Source organism: Oryx dammah, unplaced genomic scaffold (assembly GCF_014754425.2).
Source record: "Oryx dammah isolate SB20612 unplaced genomic scaffold, SCBI_Odam_1.1 HiC_scaffold_21, whole genome shotgun sequence".
Classification (NCBI taxonomy): Eukaryota; Metazoa; Chordata; class Mammalia; order Artiodactyla; family Bovidae; genus Oryx; species Oryx dammah.
The window spans coordinates 12,851,937-12,876,112 of record NW_024070205.1 but is presented as its reverse complement, the minus strand read 5'-3'; the positions used below and the strand labels follow the sequence as shown (position 1 = coordinate 12,876,112).

General features: G+C 37.5%; 1 protein-coding gene across 1 annotated transcript in view; it reads left to right on the top strand.

Moving 5' to 3' along the window:
• PLA2G4A (phospholipase A2 group IVA) overlaps positions 1–24,176 on the top strand; it is a 171,162-nt gene that overhangs the window by 127,515 nt on the left and 19,471 nt on the right. The window contains exons 12-15 of the mRNA XM_040263791.1: positions 6–98; positions 4,395–4,466; positions 9,279–9,521; positions 16,938–17,122. Of these exons, the coding sequence (XP_040119725.1) occupies positions 6–98; positions 4,395–4,466; positions 9,279–9,521; positions 16,938–17,122 (593 nt within the window). The remainder of the gene's footprint in view (positions 1–5; positions 99–4,394; positions 4,467–9,278; positions 9,522–16,937; positions 17,123–24,176) is intronic.

Below are 24,176 nucleotides of genomic sequence, written 5' to 3'. Positions count from 1 at the left end.
TTTAGGTGTCTGGGGTAGTGCCTTTTCTATATTGTTCAACAGAGTCTTGGGAGTTTCTGGATCACAAAGTAAAGGTTCCACAATGGAAGAAGAACTAGGTATTGTAAAAACATGCTTGCATTGGTCATAATTATGCTATATTGATTAGCACATACATACAAAGTTAAATCTTCATAAAATTGTAATTTTTCTAATGCTATCAATATTTTAGATGAATCAACATAATTATTTGCTAAAAATACATGCTTTTACCTCTTAACTATCGTTTTGACATTGAGGTTGTAGAGTTCATAGAAACTGCTGATTCCTGAGAATCCTTTTTTTTTTTGCCCCTTAATTTTTTTAATTGAAAGATATTTGCTTTACAGAATTTTGTGGTTTTCTGTCATACATCAACAAGAATCAGCCATAGGTACACCCATGTCCCCTCCCTCCCAAACCTCTCTTCCATTTCCCTCCCCATCCCACCCTGCTAGATTGTCACGGAGCCCTTGTTTGAGTTCCCTGAGTCATATGGCAAATTCCCACTGGCTATCTGTTTTACATATGGTAATGTAAGTTTCCATCTTGCTCTCTCCATAAATCTCACCCTCTCCCTTCTCCCCTCCCCTTCCCTGTGTCCTTTAGGTCTGTTTTCTGTGTCTGTTTCTCCATTGCTGCCCTGAAAAGAAATTCATCAGTAACATCTTTCTAGATTCCATATATATATGGGATCTATGTATATGACATTTATATTTCTTTTTCTGATTTACTTCACTCTGTGTAATAGGCTCTAGGCTTGTCTACCTCATTAGAACTGACTCAGATGCATTCCTTTTTGTGGCTGAGTAATATTCCAGTGTATATATCTACAGTGGAATCAAAATTACTGGAGCATCTTTACTCCTTTTAGTTATTATATATCAAAACATACTATTCATATTAGAGAATACAAGTGGTCCCTGACTTACTATGTTTCAGCTGACAAGTTTTTACCTGTACGATACTGCAAAAGTCATATTACTCAGTAGAAACCATACCTCAGATTTTGAGTTTTGACCTTTTTCAGGCTAGCGATAAGCAGTACATACTCCCTCCCAATAGCAAGCTGCCACTCCCAGTCATGTCAGCCACGCGATCACAATGGTAAACAACCCATATACTTAAAACCATTATGCACCCTATCAAGCATTCTGGTTTTCACTTCCAGTATAGCATTCTATAAATTATGTGAGCTCTTCAACATTTAATATAAAGTGGACTTTGTGGTAGATGATTTTGCCCAACTGTAGGCTAAATGTAAGTTTCTGAGCGTGTTTAAGGTAGGCTAGACTAAGTTGTGGTGTTCAGTAGATTAGATGTATTAAATGCATGCCTGATGCATCTGACAAAATTTTCAGCTTACAGTAGGCTTATTGGGATGTAACTCCATCGTAAGTCGAGGGAGATCTAGTCTCCTTTTATGAATAAGGGCAGCTTTTGGATGATTAGATTCATCAACAGTTGAACACAATATGATACTTAAATTCAAGCTTGATAGTTTATTTACCTCTTCAATATTACCTTATTAGAATTCTATTAGCTTACCAGTCTCCTCCATCCATGGGATTTGCCAGGCAAGAGTACTGGAGTAGGTTGCCATTGCCTTCTCCTCTTATAGCCAATTCATACCAAAAACATGAAAAAAATATTTCAAATCACAGCTAATAAACTACTGCTAATAACTTTCTTCAAATCTAACTCATGAGCCCATAATAAATTAAAAGTAATTTTTATACAACTTGTAAAAAGTAGAAAAACTCAATTGAGGACCAGTAGTTTTCATTTGTTATAATATTAATGCCACAGAAACATGTTATCTTTAATGAATAAATTTGATCTACACAAAACATACATTCAGGTTCTCTCAAGTGCCGTGCCATCTGTATCGTAGTCAGCACCGAATTTTTGTTGTGACTATTTTGACTGGAAGTAAGAAGGGTCAGGGGAATGCTGAATTTGAATTTGGGGCCAGCCCAGCATGGTCTGGGAAGGATCCTGGAGATTAGCAACAAAGTACCTCCCTACCTCCTCTTCTGTGCCTCTGAAGTATCCCACATCTACTTCAGAGTTAACAGAACAACAGAAATGACTTTTTCAACAATCTCTTTGAAAAATACTTGCATGTTAACAACTTACTGTAGGGTTTTTTCCTAATAAACTGTCCTTAGTTATTGTAGACAATGACAGCTGATTTAATTAAGCTCTATATGCAAACAAAAATACAATTATAACTTTAATTGATGTACCCCAACTTGACTTTTAAAAAGTGTGAAGTCACTTTTCCTGCAAGAGTTGATTTTCGATATGTGATATATATATATTAAGTGCAGCAACTTTCTATAGTCCTTAATATTTTGGGTGTAATTCTTAATAAATAATGTGAAACTGATCTTATGATTTCCCTAGAGTCAAAGACTTTAGAATAAAAATAAAAACAACCAAAGAGGCACTTTGTCCTTTAACTTGCTCCTGTCTTTTGAGCATCACCCAGGGAACAAGCAGCCAAGGTTGGAACTTCGGAGCGTTCTCTGACCTTAACCGCAGGGCCACATGCTCCAAAGGGTAACTGCAAGGCAAAGTGTTTAATGCTGAAATGCTCTGATGTGACTTATTTTAATGAACATTGTATCCCAGATGAATATCCTGTTCTCACCTTTAATTTTGTGGGTATAGTAAACTCTTCTCTAAGTTATGTGAAGATTTCAGGCAAGAAAAAAAAGGAGACAGCCAGAACAGAACTACTGCCTTTTGTGAGGCTTGCTTCTCTTGCTCTTCTCTCTTGAATAATCCAGATAAGCCCACGGTTTGTTGCTTTTTCCTCCTAAGATAGGAAGAGAATAGGGCTGAAGCAACACATCTGAGGGTGAGTGAGACAATAGCTGAAGGCTGATGAAAAGCAGAATGTTTATATTCAACATTCTTGAGAATATTCTTTGTTGTTAGATGTCCCCTTTGAGACCAGTGGTTGGCAGCTTCTTTACTTTCACTGTGTGTCAGAGTTAAGGGGAATATTGTGTCCTGAGAACCCCCAGCTGGCAGGATGCATGTTACCTCAGATTAGGGAAGGGTTTCCAGGAATGAGAGCGGAGAGGTGAGTGACTGAGGGGAATCTGAGGGCTCCTGGTGACCCTTTTATCCATTAGCCAGCTAAACTCTGCCTCTTAAAGGCATGCTCAGAGGTGGTTTTAGTTTCATTTTTCTCTTTCAAAGAAAGATTTTAAGGTCAATTGGAGTGTAATATGAGCAAACCATGGAGAAGGCGATGGCACCCCACTCCAGTACTCTTGCCTGGAAATTCCCATGGACGGAGGAGCCTGGTGGGCTGCAGTCTATGGGATCGCGAAGAGTCAGACACAACTGAGCACCTTCCCTTTCACTTTTCACTTTGCTGCATTGGAGAAGGAAATGGCAACCCACTCCAGTGTTCTTGCCTGGAGAATCCCAGGGATGGGGGAGCCTGGTGGGCTGCCCTCTCTGGGGTCACACAGAGTCGGACACGACTGAAGTGACTTAGCAGCAGCAGCATGAGCAAACCAAATATTATACCTATATTTTTCTGAGTTTAAAAGCGCACATGGTTCTATCACTGAAAACTATAAATTTGAAGTCAGTCAAAAAAAACAAAAATTCTATTGACTAATAGAAGGGAAAAAAAGTCACTCTACAGAAAAGGATTTCATGTAAATGTCCCCTCAAAGTTTAATTTTTCTATAAATGATGATTATAAAATGGTCTGTGTATTCCATAATTTGGGTACTTTTTTACTTGAAAAAAGAGAGCTAGGAATAATGATAAATTTCACTCTTATCTTTAAGGCTTTATGGTTTCTATTTTAGTTTTTATAACTGTTCTCTTAATACATTCTGAGGAAGCACAAGTCGAAACCAAAACACACATTTCAATAGATAATATTCATTATTATTAAAAAAAAGTCCCCTCATATTAGTAACTTCATTCATCTTAGTAAAACTGTTGTAGCCCATTGTAGATTTTGGCTTTACCCTATATTGACTTTCATAAACGTCATTTCAGCATATTTAATTAAAGAAAAATGTATCTTTTGGGTAATAAGAATTCTGTAATCAAGCTGTTCTTCCTGTAAGAATTAATGTAAACAAAAATTCTTCCCTTTAAATCACATATGAATAAATTCTAAACTAATTTTTCATGCTCTGGGAAATTTTGTTTTCCAATGAGAAATTTGAAAAATACTAGTAAATCTAATACATTAAAATTTACTAAATTGATCTAGATTTACACTGATAAATCTAGTAGAGCTCACTGTGGTTTTGCTGAGAGTACTTCCTTACAGTAAATTTCACTGTGAGTCTTGACACCTGAGATTCTTTCATTGTTTTGTTTTCTTTCCACAGAAAATATTACAGCAAAGCATATTGTGAGTAATGATAGCTCAGACAGTGATGACGAATCACAAGAACCCAAAGGTAAGAGAGCTGGAAACTCCTCTGGCAGAACTGCATTAGAAAAGACTGTGAGTGTTTTGTCTGATTTTCTCACTCAAGATACTAATGGTAGTCTCTGCTTAAGGCATGGAGTGATAGAATTGTAGCTTTCAATTCAGAGACAGAATCAATGCCATATATGCAATAAAATATGCAACATGTAAGTATGCCTTATTCCATTTATTTTATATACCTCAAGAATTTTATCAGTTGAACAGAGAACAAACTGAGATGGTATAACAGAAATACCAAATTCTGTGTTAAATCTGATTAGAGCACTAGGTTTCTAAGCATAGAAATGGTGATGTCAGAATATTTTTATGTAGCTTTAATAACTAAAGTTTCATCCTTTAAAATCTTATTATTAAGTAACATTTGAAAAATTAAGTTCTCACTCCATTCCTGAGCTTTATCCCATTGCCAAAATTCTCTCTCTGAAAGGGGATCAGTGATGGAGTAGATTTATTGAGAACTTTTTCTTTCATGTATCACTTTGTTGTATAAACGAGTTCTTTCACACCTTGACAAGGCAGTTTTCACCTTGTGTGGATCACAATAGTCCGTGTGGAGTCAGGGAAGAGCTCTGGAAAAGATCTGCCATATTTGTTGCAATTGTTATGTGGTAAAATGGAATGATTTTACATTTGGACAGAGCCATTTGGGCAAATGTTCCCAATAGCTCAAAAACCAAAAAAAAAAAAAAAAAAAGGAGAATATTTTAAAACTAGATGAACATGTCCTGTTATAGTTTAAATAAAATCATCTGGATTTTAAAAGAGATTAAATACTTTTTTGTCCAAAACTTAATTACTCCATCAGCTAAGGTAAGGCTATTAGAAGAGGCTGTTTTATCTTTGCTGAATCAACACTGAAATTAAAGTTATCTTTTCATAGCCAGGCTGTTATTTTTCAGTTGTTCAGGTCTTTTTTCTTCTGTTTTGAATTTCCTTTTAATGAAGGGGGATAGAAAAAATGATGGACAGCATATGCCTACCACTCATAGAATTAATTTTGTATTGATGTTGGGACCATCAAGTAGATTAATAGTGGCTTACTGATTATTAAGTAAATTGCCAAAAGCATCAGTACATTTGATCACCTCTACCGGTACTGGCAGATTATCTTAAAGCTGAGAAGCTCAAGGACCCTCTGAATATGGCTGCTTTGGTTTCAATACCAGCCAACATTGGAGAATGGTATTTAGGGTGTTTTTGAGGATTTCTTATTAGCTCTTAATATTCTTTTTTTCTTTTTAAATAACCTTTGTTTATTAGAGTAGTTTTAGACTCACAGCAAAATTGAGCAAAAAGTAGAGAGAATTCCCATATATTCCCTGTATCCACACACATTGCCTCCACCACTTTCAACATCCTGTGCTAGAGAGGTACATTTATTACAGTCAATGAACCTATACTGACATGTCATTATCACCCAAAGTCTAAGCTTTCGGGTTCACTCTTGATATTGTGTGTTCTACAGGTTTTCACAAATGTATAATGACACATATCTAACATTATAGTGTCATAAGAGTAATTTCACTACCTTTAAAATTCTCTGTGCTCTAAATATCCCTCTGTTTCCCTCTCCCCACCCCCTTGGCCACCCCATCTTTTTACTGTCTCCATCATTTTGCCTTTCTGGAATGTCATCTAGTTGGAATCATGCATGGATAAACTTTTCAGATTGGCTCCCTTTGCTTAGTAATATGCATTTGAGTTACCTCCATGTCTTTTCATGGCTTCATTTCTCTTTAGCATTTAATAGTATTTCATTGTCTGGGTATTACACAGTTTATCCATTCACCTACTGAAGAACATCTTGGTGGCTTTCAAATTTGGGCAGTTATGAATGGCTCTGTTATAAAACTCCATGTTCAGATTTTTATGTGCATATAAGTTTTCAACTCCTTTGGGTAAAAATGAAGGAGAATGATTGCAGTATCATGTGATACAAGTATAATTAAATTTTGTAAGAAACTTCCAAAGAGGTTGTACCACTTTGCTTTTCCACCATCAGTGTTTGAGTGTCCTGTTGTTTCAAATTCTAACCAGCATTTGGTGTTGTCTGTTTTGGATTTTGACATTTTTAATAGGTGTGTAGTGTCATCTCGGTTTTATTTGCATCTCCCTGATGACATGTGATGAAACATCTTTTCATAAACGTACTCATCATCTATATGTCTTTTTTTTTTAGTTTTTTTTTTAATGTGGACCGGTTTTAAAATCTTTATTGAATTTGTTACAATATTGCTTTGTTTCCTGTTTGGTTTTCTGACCTGGAGGTATGTGATGTCTTAGTTACCCAACCAGGGATTGAACCTGCACCCCCTGCATTGGAGGGTGAAGTCCTGACCATTGGATTGTAAGGGAAGTCCCCTTTTTTGGCAAGGTGTATGTTAAGGTCTTTTGCCCATGTTTAAATCAGGATGTTTGTTTTTTTATTGTAATTTTTAAAAAGCTCTTTGTACATTTTGGGTAATACCCCATTATCAGATGAGTCTTTTGCAAATATTTTCTCCCAGTCTGTAGCTTGTCTTCTTCTCTTGAGGCTTCTTTGTATTTAGTCAAGTGATTTTGAACATGATTTTAAGACATTTTCAGGTTCAGTTTTTTTCAACTCTCTATTGGCATCATTTTGCCTCCTCTTACAGAATTGCTGTAATCATAAAACTAGCAAATGCATACTCTTTGCGGCCCCGTGGACTGTAGCCTACTACGCTCCTCCGTCCATGGGATTTTCCAGGCAAGAGTACTGGAGTGGGTTGCCATTTCCTTCTCCAGAGGATCTTCCTGACCCAGGGATCGAACCCAGGTCTCCCGCACTGTAGGCAGACACTTTACCGTCTGAGCCACCAGGGAAGTCAAATGCATACAAAGGACTTTACACTGTGAAAGGCTAATAAATAGAAATTTACTGTTAGTATTAAAGCTAATAAGCAAGATATTTATGTTATCTTTATTGCCATTTATTTATATATATTTATTTATATTTTATTGTTATATTTATTTATTCATTTATGTTATCTTGTTGCCATTTCCAAATATGTCATATGGAAGGTAGACCCATCACTGGTATAGAAGTGAGATAAATTTGATAACAATAATAGTGATGATGAAAAAGGAAAAGAGGAAGCACCAAATCTTTGGGAAATAATTGAGTATCTTATTCACATCCTGTGTAACTGAAGATATAAATCATTTATTTTAAAGCTTGATTTGTTCTAGTGAAAGATTTTCTTTGTCATATTTGGCATTAGAAAAGCGTGGGAGTAGAAAAGAGTGTATATTTGTTTTTTCATGACCATGCAGTCATCTGGATTGGTTATGGAGAGAAAGAGCCTTTCACTTACTGAGCTCAGTTAAGCTAATCTTTTGAAGATATTATGGTTTGATGTATGTTTAGTTAACATTTATTGAAAATTATGAAGTTTGAATATAGATTCTCTTTTTCCTCTCTCAACACACACACACACATATAGATTTATATATGCATGTATATTTATATTCAAAGTTCCCAGAAATCTGAACAGAAGTGTTCTAGGTAAGGGGATTATCCTCTACCATACAATGTTCTTAGATTTGACTTATGAATGAAGAATATTGATGATGACGATTACGATGCTGCTGCTACTACAGCTACTTCTACTACCAACTAGTGTTTACTGAGAATTTAACGTAGGCCAGGCACTTTTCTAAGAAATTTGCATGAATGCATTCACTTAGTTTATCCTCATAAAAACCCAATGAGGTTTACTGATGAGGAAATGAATACTGAAAAGGGTCAATTAACTAGTAAACAGTGGAGAGAGGATTGGAATCTGGGCAGTCTGAGTTTGGAACCAGTGCTCTAAATAATGACACAATATGGCTTCCCAGTAGTAGTGGCGAGAGCATCGATTTTAAGGAAAAAGTCATTGAAAGCTGCTTCTTTTGGAAGATCGTCAAATTCTAAAGCCATTTTAAAACATAAATTTAAATTACAGACTTTTAAACCCCAAGCTTTATAAGCAAGAATGCAATGACATTGCAGAGGGTGTTTATAGAGAAGCAAATATATGTTGAGTCCTTCCATTGTCTGCTCTCAGTTGGCATGATTTCTGGATGTTTCTCTAACATGACAGGGAAGGAAACTTGGGAAAGGAGTGGGATTCGCTACTATGGATATTCCCTCTTATGCATAGCCATAGCCAAGAAAAGAGAAGAAAAGAATTGGGGAAAGGGGAAAAAATGGAAAAATAGAAGTTTCTCTAGAAATCAAAGAATAAGCCAAGTAACACTGTCAAGAATATAGCCTTTAGACTGACTATAGGTAAAGGGCAGAAAGAAAAGTGAAGTCCGACTCTTTGCGACCCCATGGATTGTAGCCTACCAGGCTTCTCCATCCATGGGATTTTCCAGGCAAGAGTACTGGAGTGGGTTGCCATTTCCTTCTCCAGAGGATCTTCCCAATCCAGGGGTCAAACCTGGGTCTCCCACATTGTAGGCAGATGCTTTTACTGTCTGAGCCACCAGGGAAGTTGGTAAAGGTAAGAACAATTTAAGAACAAAAATGATTAACTGAAATATTGACTGTATTAACTTACATGAATAAACATTTGTTGAATAAAAACCTGGAGGGATTTCCTTGGCAGTTCTGTGGTTAAGACTCTGTGCTTCCACTGCCAAGGGGCATGGGTTCGATGCCTGGTCGAGGAATTGAGAACCTGCATTCCCCTAATGGTAACACTCCATAGACCAAAGATCTTTTTTCATTTTTTATGGATTTTGGACAATGTATAATGATCTTTTTCCATAGGCACTGAAAATGAAGAAGCAGAAAGGGAATATCAAAATGATAATCAAGCAAGTTGGGTCCAGCGTATGCTCATGGCCTTGGTGGGTGACTCAGCTTTGTTCAATACCAGAGAAGGACGTGCTGGGAAGGTACACAACTTCATGTTGGGCTTGAATCTCAATACATCCTATCCAATGTCTCCTTTGAGAGACTTCACCACGCAAGAGTCCCTGGATGAAGATGAATTGGATGCCGCTGTCGCAGGTAGGTACACAAAGTGTAACCCACGGAAGCTAATTCAAGAGATTGTTCTTCCTTCTCTGGAGAGGAACATTTTAATTATTGTTACTAGTAACTCATTTATAATCCAGTTTTAAAACATGCATTTAATGGGGGGCGGGTAGGGAATTCCCTGGTGGCTTAGATGGTAAGGAGTTTGCCTGCAATGTGGGAGACCCGGGTTCCATCCCTGGAACCAGATGAGCCACTGGAGAAGGAAATGGCAACCCACTCCAGTATTCTTGCCTGGAGAATTCCATGGATGAAGGAGCCTGGCAGGCTACAGTCCATGGGGTTGCAAAGAGTCAGACACGACAGAACGACTTCGCTTCCTTTTCTTTTTAATGGGGGAAGGACCATGAATTATTGGTTTTTTGGAAGAAAAAATACACTGGACAGGAAACAGCATCGTCATGTCCGCATAAACAATTTTCATTGAAATACTGAGAGGGACTTTGCTTCTCTGTGTTGGTCAAGGCTCACTCACTGGAAACAGGAAACCCTCTCTCTTGTTTAAGTGAAAGGGGTTTAAAGAAGGGCACTGAGTGCTTACAAAACTGTTCTGAGGCGTGGAGGAGCAAGCTCCAGGCTAAGCATCTAGGAATGATTCCAAAAACACTTCAAAATCACCCCCACAAACGCCCCCACAACAGTGCTTGGCAGTAGAAATAGCACAAATGCAGTCTCTGTCTCATTTCCTCCTTCAAATCTCATGTGGGTGTTTCTCCTTGGCAAAGGAAGTAAGTCTCAGCAGACCCAGAGCTGGAAGGGAATCTTATGTATGAAGTCCTCCCCAACCCCTGCCCCCTGCCCCTAGGAGTGCAGAGCAGTAATGCCTGCCCCCTAGGGGTGAGAGTCAGCTGAGTTTACCTATTTGCAACATCCCTCTGCCAATCGAAATTTTTAAAATTTATTTTTAGTTGGAAGACAATTGCTTTACAATATTGTGTTAGTTCCTGCCGAACTGTCAACATGCATCAGCCATAGGTAGACATATGTCCCCTCCCTCTTGAACCTCCCTCCCACCCCCCACCACATCTCACCCCTCTAGCTTGTCAGGGAGCACCAGGTTTGAGTTCCCGGCTTCATGCATCCAATTCCCACTGGCTATCCGTTTTACATTCGGTAATACATGTTTCAATGTTAACTCTTTCCATTCGTCCCTCTTCTTTCTTCACCCACAGCGTCTACAAGCCTGTTCTCTCTGCGTCTCCATTGCTGCCTTGCAAAGTAGGATCATCATACTATCTTTCTGGACCCCATAGAGTTCCTATTATACACAGTGAAGTAAAGGCAGAGAAAAAGGAATACCATATATTAACAGGCTATTGAATTTGTCCCTCCAGTTCTCTGAAAGATTAGGTAACTTTCTTAAGGCCCCTTAAGAATCCCACTAAGAACCCACTCACTTTCAGGATTGTCAGTTAGCCAAACTAAAGAATACTTCCAATTCTTCATTTCCATGGGTGTTCCAAATTAAAAGTTAAATTTGCCTTGTTGACTAATCACTACATAATCATCTTTCTTATAATGCTCCTGTCATCATAAACTTTTTCGACTTCATCATGCTATCTTTTTCCCTTAATTGCCCAAATGTCATTTTGCAATCATTTCTGCCTAAGAACGTTGACAGTAGGCTATGAAAATGTAAATGGAAAAATTTCCAAAAATCTTCCTGCTACTCTTTGTTGAAGGATTCTACCTATATTTGTCAAAATTAGGACATGGCTTTAGATCTTTTTGTTTAGGTAATGTTGTTTGTTTGTTGCTTGAGTTTAAGGGAAATTGCAGAAGCAAAATTTACCCCTGTTTTTAAACAAGAAACTCACTATATTTTGTATTATGTTTGTGGCATCAAAGTCTAGGATATGAGTTATATCTGATTATAAACCTGCCATGCAAACCCTTTCATATGAACTATAATAAAAGTCTATGAATATTTGTAATAAAGTCAGTATCTTTTGAAAAATTCATCCAAAATAAAAACCCTTGACTGTACAATCAGTGATGTTATTTGTGTGTGTGATACTTACAATTTTACTTATTGCTATTGCAATACCAGTTAAATGCATCTTCTTTAGAAACAGGCTTTATAGATGAGTGATGATGGGCTTAATTAAAAAAAAACCTCACAGAGCATTTAGAACCAGAAAGAATCATTAGTATTTTACTCCATAGAAAAGGAAGATCAAAGGAGTCAGCATCATGTTTGCCTAGAATTGCTCAACTGAACTGGAATTGGGACACTTGAATCGGCCTCTTGACATTGCTCAGAAGCCTTTCCCTTCTGCTCACTCCCTTCCTCATAGCCTTTGGTTTTATTAGTCATTGTCTTGCTGATGTAAAAATGGAAGTTTCCTTGTGTGTACTTATTACATTTGTTTTATGTTACTACTTTGATCTTTCTGTGGTTTACACAGCATGGGCTCTGCACTCAACATTTTAACAACTTCCTGGTGATTTCACAGTAGATTTGGAAGTGTTAAGGTTGCTAGGTAAAGCACAGTGCTCAGTTAAATTTGAATTTCAATTCATATATATATAGATATATATCTATATATATATATATATAGAGAGAGAAAATAAGTATACTCCTTTGTAACATTTGGGACATTCTCATATAAAAATCATTTGCTATGTATCTGAAATTCAAATCTAACTGGACATCCTACCTTTTTATTAGATAAATTTGGTACCCTAAGGAAGTGTGTCTCTTTCAGTATGCTCACCTTATTTCAGAGTGTTCTTCATTTTCCTCTTTCCTCTTTTCATCCTAAAATATGATATTACATATTTTAATATTGCAATTAAAATATAATATTAAATAGACTAAATATTTCTTTTGTTGGGAAATTTTGATTTGTTCTAACCTAGAATTATGAAAGTATTAGTAGCTCAGTTGTGTCTGACTCTGCAACTTCATGGACTGTAGCCCACTGTAGTCCATGGAATTCTCCAGGCAAGAATACTGGAGTGGGTAACCACTCCCTTCTCTAGGATGTCTTCCCGACCTAGGGATCAAACCTGGGTCTCTTGCACGGCAGGCAGATTCTTTACTGTCTGAGTCACCAGGGAAGCCCCAAATTATTTTAAAGTAATGAACTTTGGAAGGAACTTTAAATATTGTCAGTGAATATCTCATCAAATTATACTTGTTATTTTGTATTTTTCTTTTTATTTATTTATTTTTTTATTAATTAATTTATTTTTTATTTTACTTTACAATTCTGTATTGGTTTTGCCATACATTGACATGAATCCACCACGGGTGTACATGCGTTCCCAAACATGAACCCCCCTCCCACCCCCTGTATACAGAATGTTGACTAGTCAAAAATCTAGTCAGAGGAGTGACAAGTTCATTCAAATTTATTGATTATAAACCAACATTATTAAAAATGACTACATTTTAGACTAAATGTACTAAATTGATTAGTGCTTTTTCAGATAAAACTTTTACCAGGATGGACTCCATTTATCTCCTTCTGGTTATTGCCAAGTTTTAGAATGATTGTATGTTTGGAATGAAAAGTTTCAAGGTTTAGCATAAATGGTAGTCAACTTGGTTCATAAAGTCTTCATTAAAAATTTTATTTATTATACAATTAAAACACCACAATTTAATTAAAACATTAAGGTTATTCCTCTTTTAAATATAGAGTTTTTTATCTTATCTATATATTATGTTGGAAATTTTTCATATTTGCTTTACTATTTTATTTAAACAGATTAAAATTTGAGCATCTTAAAACAATCAACCTAAAATGAGAAAAAGATAGTGTGCTATTTTTGTGCTTATTACTTCACCTTGCAGTCCCTCTTTTGAAAACAAGAGAAATCAGATGATAAAATTCCCTTCATTTGTTTACTTCTAAATAGTTGTATACCTGTGGAAACTAATTTTGGATAAGCTGGTCATTAGTTACGTGACTTCTTTCCTGTTTACTTTTGTGTTTATGTTATTTTCTGCAACACACGCCATCTGGAATAAGAAATCAAGACATGACTTCATCTAGGGAAGAGTTCAAAACACAAACATCCAAATATTTGTGCATTATAAATGGAATCAGTTGATGTATTTGTAAAATGACCATCATAAAATTTCCACAGCAGAATTGCTTTAAGGAAATGGTTCATAATTATAAAGAAGGGCACGTTTCCATACCTATCAAAGAACCTGGTTCACTCATTCACAGGTTTGGAAACCATGTATGCTTTAATTTATGGGAGGATGTTCTTTCAGAGGGGCACTTATCAAACTTTCTGTAACATTTTAGTGGATGGTAATAAGTAGGGATCAAGTTCAAATAAGTTTGGTAAAACTAACAACTCCACATCCCACTTAACAATGCAATGGGGTGCTCTAATGAGTTTGAGAGGTCCTACTTAAAGACTGCTCAAGTATAGCTCTTTAAAAGCAGACTAGCTGTATCTGTGGAGAAGGAAATGGCAACACACCCCAGTGTTCTTGCCTGGAGAATCCCAGGGACGGGGGAGCCTGGTGGGCTGCCGTCTATGGGGTCGCACAGAGTCAGACATGACTGAAGCGACTTAGCAGCAGCAGCAGCTGTATTTGAATCCCAGTTGTGTCATTTATTAGCTGGACAGTCCTGTGCCATTACTAGCATAACCTCAGTAAACAACAAGAGAAAAGTAGAGTGAAACTAAAAACCAGCACCCTGATCCTGATGAACCTGTAGGTTAGTGAGTATGCAGTAGTCCTTACTGTTTACCCCAAAGGTTGACTTTAAAATAGAAAGTTGTTAACTGTCTTATAGAGTTATTGTCAGGATTAAGTAGCATCTCCTCTTAAAAGTGCTGTTAGTCCAAGGCATAGTAAGGAAAATAGGGAACACACATTATAATTTGCTGTTACTTTAAGTTGTTGAATCTTGTATTTCTCAAACCTATTTAATCATGCAACTCTTATTTTTTACATAGAATATCTGGTAATATCTTGCAAAACTGTATTTTTTACAACACAGTTAAGAAATGTTGTTTCCTGTCAGTTTAGGTGGATAGTTGGAATCATGGTGGTTAGCTACATGCCAGAGCTGTGAGTTGGTCTACATAAAGACTTTTCTCTCAAATGTAATCTTGGATTTAAAAGAGGAAAAAGGAGACTATCAGTTTCATGATGAGAGGGAGCAAATCAAATAGAATAAGAGAGAAATAGTTTGTTACTAGTTAATCTTTTAGCTGAAATTTAAAGCATCAGTTTATGAAACCAAAAACATTATTTGTGAATTATCATTGTCGTTTTTTAGGGAAAATCACTGCATTGTTAACAAATATTCCCATTAATGTTTTTAAATTTTTATGCTTATTGTGAAATATGCATATCAATATGGTTTTCATGATTGATAGATGCATGTGTAGATTACCTCTGTGCCTTGCATTTATTGCGTTTTTAAATTACCCATTTCAAAATTCTTGAGTCTTATGGCTGTGCCACTCACTTTCTGAAGTGACAATGTGACGCTGTGTTTAGGGTTTAGACTTTGTGGACCAGGCTTTGAGTCTTCATTCTTATTATGTTAAACTGGACCTATTAGGGCCTCATATCCTTATCTTTAAAATGATATAAATGATATTTCCTTTGTCTTCTGGTAAATCTTATATATGAAATTACTAATATATGGGCTTCCCAGGTGGCTCAGTGGTAAAGAATCTCTCTGCAATGCATTAGACACGGATTCGATCCCTGGCTCAGGAAGATCCCATGAAGAAGGAAATGGCAACCCACTCCAGTATTCTTGCCTGGGAAATCGCATGCACAGAGGAGCCTGGAGGGCTACAGTCCATGAAGTTGCAAAGAGTCAGACATAGCTACGCAACAGAGCACTGCTACTATACAATATATTATATACACGCAAATAAAGCTGCTTTTAGGAGGAATAAAAATACCCAAGTAAAAATTTTCCAGCTTCTTAGTAAAATATTTTAGAACTTACACAGACTCACAATTTTTTTACCTTATAAAATTGTTAAACAATAAAAATTTCAGAGGGATACATGTTAAAGTTGGGTTTGATAACATATATGTAATGTAACAAAGGGGCTTCCCAGGTGGCGCTAGTGGTAAAGAACCCACCTGCCAGTGCGTGAGATGCAGGCTTTGTTGCCCCATGGCTTGTGGGATCTTAGTTCCCAGACCAGGGATTGAACCCATGTCCCCTGCATTGGAAGGCAGATTCTTAACTGCTGGACTAGCAGGAAAGTCCCTGAATCTGTCTTAAAGTCTCCATCTCAGACAGGTCTCTCCTGACCATCCACCTGAAGTTCTTCCCTACCCTACTGTTGTTGCTGTTGTTTTTCCGTCACTAAGTCGTATCCATGGTTTCGCAGCCCATGGCCTGTAGCCCACCAGGCTCTGCTCTCCATGGGATTTCCTAGGCAAGAATACTGGAGTGCGTAGCCATTTCCTTCTTCAGGGGATCTTCCCCAGATCAGAGATCAAACCCATGTCTCCTGCATTGGCAGGTGGATTCTTTACTATTGAGTCACCAGAGAAGCACCACCCCATCCCACCTCCAGCCCCACATTCCTATTACCCTCTATTATTTTTTCCATTCCTTTTATCAGTGCCTGAACCATCTTTTAATATATTTGTTTACCGACTTACCAGCAGTGTGCTCTATTGGAGCAGAGTTTGCATCTCTTGTTCAGCACTTAAGTAGTGCCTAAATAGTAGCAGCCGATGTGTGTTGGCTCAATTGCCTGGACTATTCTCCGGGACTTCCATCACCTAGAGAGATGCTTGTGGGATCCTTCAGACTCTCCCACTCCCTAGTTATGCCACTTTAGAGATGCATTTTATGTATTTCGTTCTCCATTTATAGTATCCTCTATCTCACATGTCTGTTCTAAGTCTTAAAAAAGATAATGCCTGAGGAAGTGTTTTTAAATCTGTAAAGACCTATGTAATGTAAGTAATCCTAGGACAGGGCTCATGGTACACAGCTTAAACTTACTCCTAGGGCCTGAGCCTTGCTTGCATTTTCAATATTTTGTCCCACTTAATTCTCACAGCAGCAACTTCCCTGGCAGTCGAGTGGTTAAGACTCAGGGTGTGTGGGTTTGATCCCTGGTCCAGGAGTTAAGATCCCACATGTCTCATGGCCAAAAAACCAAAACTTAAAACAGAAACAATATTGTAACAAATTCAATAAAGATTTTTAAAATGGTCCACATTAAAAAAAAAAAATCTTAAAGAAATTCCTCACAGCACTCTTACTGATAGAACATTTTACTCTGATATTACAGATGAAGAGTCTCCAAGGCCTGAGGGTCTAACCGTATGGAATTCTTCTCACATATATACATAACAAATACTTTTAAATTCTAAATAATGTTAAGTGATCATTTAACCCATTCTGATCGTTTCTTTCCTTTTTAAAGATCCTGATGAATTTGAGCAGATATATGAACCTTTGGATGTCAAAAGTAAAAAGATTCACGTGGTGGACAGTGGCCTCACATTTAATCTTCCATACCCTTTGATCCTGAGACCTCAGAGAGGAGTTGATCTCATCATCTCCTTTGACTTTTCTGCAAGACCAAGTGACTCCAGTCCTCCGTTCAAGGTAAGGAGAATTTATATGGCATTCCATCACCTGCCACATTCTTGCGCATATCTTATAGCTATCTTTGTCTTCTGGATCCTGATTTCTTATCCCTTTAGCCTATTTTCTACTTTATTATGAGTAATATTTCTAAAACACAGATGAGATTGAATCACTTTTCCACTTAACAAAGCCTTTAATGGATTTCCCAAGCCTCATTCAAGTTCACAGTCCTGAGCAGGACAAGAACAATGCAATACGTCTGAAGTCCAGAAAGCAAATTAGCCTGAAATTTGAGAGTTAGCAGGTAAAAGATAAGTAAAGCCACGTAAAGCCATGCATGGGCTTCCCTGGTAGCTCAGTTGGTAAACAATCTGCCTGCAATGCAGGAGACCCCAGTTCCATCCCTGGGTTGGGAAGATCCCTTGGAGAAGGGATAGGCTACCTACTCCAGTATTCTTGGGCTTCCCTGGTGGCTCAGCTGATAAAGAATCTGCCTGCAATGTGGGAGACCTGAGTTCGATCCCTGGGTTAGGAAGATCCCCTGGAGAAGTGAAAGGCTACCCACTCCAGTATTCTGGCCTGGAGAATTCCATATAGTTTAGTCCATGGAATCGCAAAGAGTCAGACATGACTGAACAACTTTTACTTGCCTTTTCAAAGCCATGCATGGGGAATGTATACCATGAGGAGAGAAGAGAACATGAAATAGTATCTTGATGATTCAACAGCAGTATCTGGGGAAAAGGACAAAAATGAAGGGAGTATGCAGTATTATAAAACTAACTGAAGATATTTAACAACAAAATGTCTTTGGTTAAGTGGATGAGAGCAGTTTCAATAGGACCGAAAGAGCAGATGTCATACTGCAGTGATTTGAAGGTTAAGTGGAAGTTAAGAAAATGGAGACAATCCTATAAACCATTCCAGGAAGAAGGAAATGGACTATATCTGCAGGAGGATGTGGGGAATAGGAAGATTGTATGTATGAGGAGGGGTGGGTTGGAAACACTTGAGTGTGTTTAAATGTCTTGATGTCTAGGACTTGTGAGTGAAGCAATGTTGTGGAAGATGGAGAGATGATGTATACAACAGAATCACATCCCTGGGAGATTGTAGGGGCGGGGAGTGGAAGGGAGATACAAAAATACAGCTGGAGAGGAGTCTAGAGACATCCATATTGGGACAAGAGAGAAGGGGGATGTTGTGGTTGTGGATGGGAGGCACAGAGTTGTAGGTACAGAGATGGGAAGATGGGAAAGCACTCATGCGATGACTTCTAACTTTTAGAGGAATTCGGAGTCAGCACTATCTTTTGAGTAGAGAGGAGGTAGAGCCAGGAGTACAAGGATAACAAGTCGGCCTGTCTGAAGACACAAGGAAAATTTCTAACTAGGGTCATGTGGAAAGACTGCTGGGCAGCATCTAAGTGAGACATGAATGTTGTTTGTCCCCTTGACTTCAAACTTCCTTTCAATATAGCTCAAATATTACCTTTCTTGACCTCCACAAGTATAGTTTTAGTATGAAAGGCTTAGTAAATTCTCCTAACACAGCAATTTTCATGTTGTCCTGTCTATATTTGTTTACTTCCACTCTCTGTGAACTCTCTGTGAACTCGTTGGAGACTAGAACATTAACTTGTGTGTGTGTTTGTGTGTGTGTACATTTGTGTTTTGTTTTAATCATTTGGTTCTAATTGCTATATAAGTGCTAGCCCAAATTATGGTATGTAGGATATGTTTTATGGGTGAATGAAGGAAATATTATAATAGAGATGAAGTTACTATCTCCATTTCATAGATTACGAAACAGGTACTCACAGAGATCAAGTGAAACATTTCACCATCTCCCAACCAGGAAGAGTTAGTGATGACCCAAGTCCTTGGACATGTTTTCATTTCTATTGTACTCTTAAGATGTTCTCGAGACCCAATAATGGTTATAATAACTCTTTAACATATATAAATCTCATATTTTAAAAGTGCTTTCATATTTCACCTTTTTTGAGGCAGTTGGTAGTATTCAGAGAAGGAAACAAGGATTGATGAGATAAGAAATCTCATCACGCCAAGAAATTAAGTAAGATAATGGGTGAAAGGTCTTCTCATTAAGCCATTAAGAATCTGCTTGCAATGCAGGAGACATGGGTTCACTCCCTGGGTTGGGAAGATTCCCCTGGAGTAGGAAATGGCAACCCACTCCAGTATTCTTGCTTGGAAAATCCCATGGACAGAGGACAGACTACAGTCCATGGTGGTCATAGAAGAGTCGGATATGACTGAGTGACTAAACGACAACAATGGGTGAAAAGAACATAGCCCAGGGGGCTTCCCCAGTGGTCCAGTGATTAAGACTTTGCCTTCTAATGCACGGGGCATGGGTTCCATCCCTGGTTGGAGAACTACGATCCCACATGCCTCAGGCCAAAAACCAAACGTAAAACAGAAGCAATATTGTAAAAAGTTCGACTAAGACTTTAAAAATGGTCTACCTAAAAAAAAAAAGAAAGAAAGAAAGAAAGAACATAGCCCAGGATCTGACTGAGGAAATACTAGGTAAGTAATGGTCAAGGTGGACTAGATTCCAAGGATCCAGGGTGAGAATCTAACACTTTTCACTTCACTAGCTGCCTGGCTTTATGTATACGATGTATATTCTTTTTGTGTGTGCTGTGTGCAGCAGTTAGTGGTAAAACATGGTTCTTGATGTCTAAAACATTTTAGCTTTTGGCAGGTGAGGAGACTTCTAAACACAAGTCATTTGGAAGGAAATTGAGAGATTTTCTTGTTAAGTAGTTTATATAACTATGTACATTATGTGAATGTACACAGCTATGTGTGTTGGGCTTCCTTGGTGGCTCAGTGGTAAAGACTCCACCTGCCAATGGTTCAGGAAGAATCTGATTCAGTAAGATCCCCTGGAGAAGGAAATGGCAACCCACTCTAGTGTTCTTGCCTGGAAAATCCCATGGACAGAGGAGCCTGGTGGGCTACAGTCCATGACATTGCAAAAGAGTTGGACCTGACTTAGCAACTAAACAACAACAATAACTGTGAGTGTTATAGGAGACCCATTCAAAAATAGATTGGTGTGTTCTGGAGTAGATAAGCAGGGAAATAAGTGAAATTGGATGAAAATGGCACAGAAATGGCAATGAGCACATCTGAGGAGTGATCTGATTAAAGTGATAGATACTACACTCCCACTAGGAGGGATTTAAAGAAGAATTTATGGTTGGATGATAGCAAATGGAAAATCAGTGAAGGATTTCCAGCAGACAAATGACTTCATGAAATTGGAATTTTAGAATGATTAATCTGATAACGGAAAAGTGGATGAATTGGGGGATGGAGAGCAAAAGGTTAAAATTAAGAGGGATTTACTGTAATGTAAGTGTAGGACAGTGAGGTATGCACCAGGGAGGGTGACTGTGAAAACCAAGAGCAGGATTTGATGATGGATGAGCAGCAATGGGGAGGTGAGTTTCAACGCATGACTCCACTGTGACAATTTAGGAGCTCATTCTGGAGGTGGAAGAACCTGATTATTCATTTCACCAATGGAAGTATAAAATGTCAAAGTCATCATTTTATACATGAATCAGAGCTCCACCACCTTAATGAACTGATATTAGAAGGTTTTAGAATATTATGTTGTACCTCTGAAAAGAACCATGGTACTTTGTTGTAGTTTTTAAACATACTTTGATTCACTATTTCTAATTAAAAAGAATACTCATAAAAATACATCAAGTGCTTCTGCTATTCAATAGCTGCTGATATTTTGTTTCTATTTTTTTCTCTCTTCACTGCATGTGTGCATACATATGTGCGTATGTTGTATCAACACCAGGGTTATATGTTTTTGCAATCTGCTTCTTTCTTCTTAAAGTTACATTGTAAGCATTTCCCCATGCCATTCAATATTTTCAGAACATAATTTTAAACACAGAATGATATCTCTGTATATGAAGAAGCAAGAATTTATTATCAGTGCTCTGTTTTCAACTTTTAGATTATTGCTATCTTGTCAATTCTTTCTTCTAATTGTCATCTTTGCACATGAATCTTTAATCACACTTTTCATTATTCCTTTACTTGGATTCTTAGATATATATATGTTAAGATTTTTAATAAACATTTCCAGATCACTTTCCAAAAAAGCTGTACCAGTTTATATTACTGTATTAGATTGTACAGGCAAATCCTTGTTTTACATGGCTTTACTGGCATGGAAACATATTACAGCTGTTTATGCTCATAGATGTGCTTTAGAATGATTTTGTCAATTCCTTACACCTTACCCTCTTCCTCCTATGTGAATATATCCTTTAACTATTGGTTTGGTGTAGCATGAAGCCTTTCATCCTAGAATTAATGAGCTGTATTTTCAGAGACTTAATATAAAAGAAATTTCAATATATTATATCTGATACATTTTCCTCCAAAAATGGACTTCAGAAAATTCAGAGTGAGTGAAATGAACTTTTCAGTCTCACTTGGAATATTTAAAATGATTTTTTAAACTTATGAGTATTGTTATATAGATTGTCATTACAATAATATGCATTTCAATATGGACTTAAAAGATTACTCAAATATAATTTTTAGTTTAATAAAAAATATTGTTCAGTTCAGTTCAGTCTCTCAGTCATGTCTGACTCTTTGTGACCCCATGAATTGCAGCACGCCAGGCCTCTCTATCCATCACCAACTCCCGGAGTTCACTCAGACTCACGTCCATTGAATCAGTGATGCCATCCAGCCATCTCATCCTCTGTCATCCCCTTCTCCTCCTGCCCCCAATCCCTCCCAGCATCAGAGTCTTTTCCAATGAGTCAACTCTTCGCACGAGGTGGCCAAAGTACTGGAGTTTCAGCTTTAGCATCATTCCTTCCAAAGAAATCCCAGGGCTGATCTCCTTCAGAATGGACTGGTTGGATCTCCTTGCAGTCCAAGGGACTCTCAAGAGTCTTCTCCAACACCACAGTTCAAAAGCATCAATTCTTCGGCGCTCAGCCTTCTTCAGTCCAACTCTCACATCCATACATGACCACTGGAAAAACCATAGCCTTGACTAGCTGGACCTTAGTTGGCAAAGTAATGTCTCTACTTTTGATTATGCTATCTAGGTTGGTCATAACTTTTCTTCAAAGGACCAAGCGTCTTTTAATTTCATGGCTGCAGTCACCATCTGCAGTGATTTTGGAGCCCAAAAAAGTAAAGTCTGACACTGTTTCCACTGTTTCTCCATCTATTTCCCATGAAGTGATGGGACCGGATGCCATGATCTTCGTTTTCTGAATGTTGAGCTTTAAGCCAACTTTTTCACTCTCCACTTTCACTTTCATCAAGAGACTTTTTAGTTCCTCTTCACTTTCTGCCATAAGGGTGGTGTCATCTGCATATCTGAGGTTATTGATATTTCTCCCAGCAATCTTGATTCCAGCTTTTGCTTCTTCCAGCCCAGTGTTTCTCATGATGTACTCTGCATATAAGTATAAAAATATTGTACTAATAATACTAAAGTGGAATACTTATTATAGGTATGATATGTACTAAGTTGTTTCAGTCATATCCGACTCTTTGTGACCCTATGAACTAGCCTTCCAGACTCCTCTGTTCATGGGAGTCTCCAGGCAAGAATATTGGAGTGGGTTGCCATGCCCTCCTCCAGGGATCTTCCCAACCCGAGGACTGAACTTGGGTATTCTGTGTCTCCTGCACTGCAGGCAGATTCTTTACTCCTGAGCCATAAAAATTGAGTTGTACATAAAAGTTTTTGATAGCAGAGAAGTTCCAATGCAATACCTGAATATATGCAATATGATTTTTTAAGGTGATTAAATAATGAATAATTTTCTATTTGGGTGGCTTGTCTGGTGGCTCGGTGGTAAAGAATCTGCCTGCCAATGAAGGAGATATGAGTTCAGTCCCAGGGTCGGGAAGATCCCTTGAAGAAGGAAATGCCAACTTACTCCAGTGTTCTTGCCTGGAAAATCTGATGGACAAAGGAGCCTGGTGGGCTACAGTCCATGGGGCTGCAAAGAGTCAGACGCAACTTAATGACTAAACAGCAATGGCAACAAGTGTCCTATTTCTTAGACTGAAACTGGATACCATTTGAAGTTAAGGAGTAGAGCATAAATCCTGAGCAAAAATTTAGAGCCAGTAACTATGTTTCTTAGGCATTTCATAAATATAGTTAAATCTCAGGTTTTGTCAGGGAGATATAGAATGATGGATATCATGCCTTTTGATAAAGGCAACACAGTTCATATTATATCTACTTTATAACCAGCCTAGAAAGTTCATGACGTCAATGTCAGTGATAATGAAGGATTTTGTTTTTTGTAGATTAGTGGCTACACACTCTAATAATAGTCCAAATATACAGAACCTCATAACTCTAAATAGTGTTATTAATTGATTTAAGAAAAATAATTTTGGGTTTCAATTTATCAAGTTCTTTTTGTTAACCATTTAATAACAGATGTATGCCATGCAAATTTAGTTTACCTGTAGGGTTTATCCAAGATAAATTTTAATAAGGTTTGTTCTTCATATTGGTCATAAAAATAATCCAGTACCTTCATAGTCAAGTCTTCAAAATAAATAGGTTGAATTTAAAGGAGGGGGAAAAGCTTTGGATGTTTTGAGGAATAAGCAAGGAATACAGGGAAGTTTAGAGTTTACCATTCTAGATTTTTTTCCTTTAGCTTATAAAGTTTTATGTAGAGTAATGGATTTGGATTGTTATTCTATAAATTATGTTACTTTATGCTGCCAAATATTGGGCATGAATCTAGCTGTATTTCAGTGCCCTTTTAAATACTTAGTGGCTGGAAGCCAGAACAATGAGTTCATCCTCTCAAAAATAAAAGGAAAGAGAGAAAGAAGGAGAAAAGGAGAGAAGGAAGCAATGAGGGAAGCGGGAAAGGACAAGAAAATTAAAAGGAAGTTTGAAAGTAGCTAGTCTTTACAAATTATAGAAGTAATGTATCTAAATTAACTTTATCAAGGTCAAATTCTCATTTACCCACAAAAAAAGGGCTTCCTTTATTCCAAGAGAA